Source organism: Oncorhynchus mykiss, chromosome 5, assembly GCF_013265735.2.
Source record: "Oncorhynchus mykiss isolate Arlee chromosome 5, USDA_OmykA_1.1, whole genome shotgun sequence".
NCBI lineage: Eukaryota > Metazoa > Chordata > Actinopteri > Salmoniformes > Salmonidae > Oncorhynchus > Oncorhynchus mykiss.
In genome coordinates, this window is record NC_048569.1 from 36390429 (window position 1) to 36392586 (window position 2158).

The 2158-nt window shown below is 46.3% G+C and overlaps 1 protein-coding gene across 1 annotated transcript; it reads right to left on the reverse strand.

Moving 5' to 3' along the window:
• Positions 1–275: 275 nt before the first annotated feature.
• Positions 276–1809, reverse strand: sprn2 (shadow of prion protein 2). The gene is given in 3 exon segments (XM_036979039.1): positions 276–750; positions 753–828; positions 1690–1809. Coding segments are annotated over 3 exon segments (435 nt in total). The 3' UTR covers positions 276–511.
• Between the last annotated feature and the right edge of the window lie 349 nt (positions 1810–2158).

Sequence of the window (2158 nt, forward strand, 5' to 3'; positions counted from 1 at the left end):
TCTGCAATCCCATCCCACTGGGAACACACTGGCTGAATCAAAGTTGTTTCCACATCATTTAAACAAAATTACATTGAACCAACGTGGAATAGACATTGTATTGTGCCCAGTGAGATTAAGAATTCCATAGAAAATCAAATTAACCAGTTTGAAATTACTTTAATATGGGTTACAAAAACGTGTTTTCTATTTGCAGATTCAAAAGCTAGTCAATAATCACACATTTATTGCAATGGCAAAATATGACTTATAAAAGTATTAAAATCATAGCAAAGTAGATGTTAATGGTAAAATTCATTATTTTCAACATGCTACTTAAGTTCATCCAGCTATTACAGTTTATAAAGCTGAAAAAGGATCTAGCACAGTCCAGTTTGACAGTCTGGGACACATGATTTTACAACATAATAATATACAAACCCCCTCCCTGACATTTATTTGAATTCAGTCCACTCTAGTCTTTTGGCCCAGCAATTCTGATGATCTCCACTTCCAAGGAAATGGTTTATGACTAGATTCCCCTTATCCAGTCCCCTAAGAAGAAAGGCACCATTGATTCCAGTGTGAGGAGGATGCTACTCATGGGTCCAGGTCCGGGGCCAGCAGCGTTTCTGTAGCGACGCCAGTCAGACTGGTTGTGAAGACCTTGACCTTCAGGATAGTGGAATCTCATGTCCTCTGAAGATGAGTCTGTGTTGTAGCCATACCCACTTCCCCTGTAGCAATTTCTTGGCCTACCGAGTGACCCCAGCCAATGGCAGCCCCACCTAGTGCCCTGGCCGCTGCTGCCCCTGCCATCTTCAGCCCCTGCCTGGAAGAGCCATGGCTCTGGGAGGGGGGGGGGGGGGGGGGGGGGGGGGGGTGTTACGCACGCCTCTATGAAGAGGGAACGCAACACCCTGCTACAACTCAACTCTCCGTGAAGTGAAAGAGGTATGGACTGTAGGTGTGAGTAAGGATGACAAAAGGCAGAGAATTTACCATTTACTAGGAATTTATTCCTTCAAACGGGAATATGGGGAAAGGGTCTGGATGGAACCAAAGCAACGAAAGTAAATATCAAAGCCCCCTCTCCTATCTTACCTGCCTAACCACTACTTACCTAATTTAGCACCACCGGGTGCACTACCCAAAATACAGGGGGTGTTCCGCCCAGGTCTTACCTAGTGTGCCTAGACATTGAATAAACTACGGGTATATGTATGCCCGCGGGCCTCTTGCCTAAGCACTCCCTAGGGTCCTTCCACCTTCCCAACTGGGAACAAATGAAACAGGAGAACAAACTATTTCTCAAACAAACTAAGAAACAAAGGACATCAAATAAGCTCCATCTGAGCAACAAACTCACACAGAACATTCCAACTGCTCCCAGCAACAACTAAGACAGTACATACCAACGACCAACATGCTATAACCCTCAGCCATCACCCTCCTCTCTCAGCAATGATCTATATCACATTCAATCTCTACCCTGAACAACAGAACAATGGCTTTTATAGCTTCAGAAGGCATTGGAAATTGGAGACAGCTGTGTCCTGGCGAGGGGGCGGGGTCAGCTCTCCAATTAATTGTGGAGTCGACCAATCAGCTGCTGGGGGATTTCAGGAAGCCATCTCCTGAAACACACTCAAATACACAATCTACAACACAGAAACTGGGGAACGTAACAGGGGGCCCTTTGCTTCCCACCCCTGTACCCTTTCCCCAGCCCCTGAATCCACCCCCACGTTTACATAGGGCACCTGGGCACAGAGCTGCCACCAGCAACATCCATGCCCACAGGAGGAGAAGCTTCTGCTGGTCTACCATGACTGGATATTCCTGCAAAAACAAAATACATTGTAAGATTGAACCGTAAGTGTGTGGAACTACTCAGAGCACTTCCTGGAGAAGTAGACAGCTGAACACAGCAGTGGCAACAACAACAACAACAAGTATGAGAACAGTCGCAGTAACCCCCTCGGCCAGGGGCTGGTTTAGCTGATAACCATCCTCCTCATGGTCCTGAGCAGCACTCTTCTGCTGCAGTAAGACAGGAACACATAGCCATGTCCCAGTTGTCTGGAATAGCTTCATTTCCTAGACGCCCTCCTCATTATGACCTTGAGTTCTTGTGAAGATAGGTTAAGTAAGTAAGGTGTAGCCTGGTATACATAGC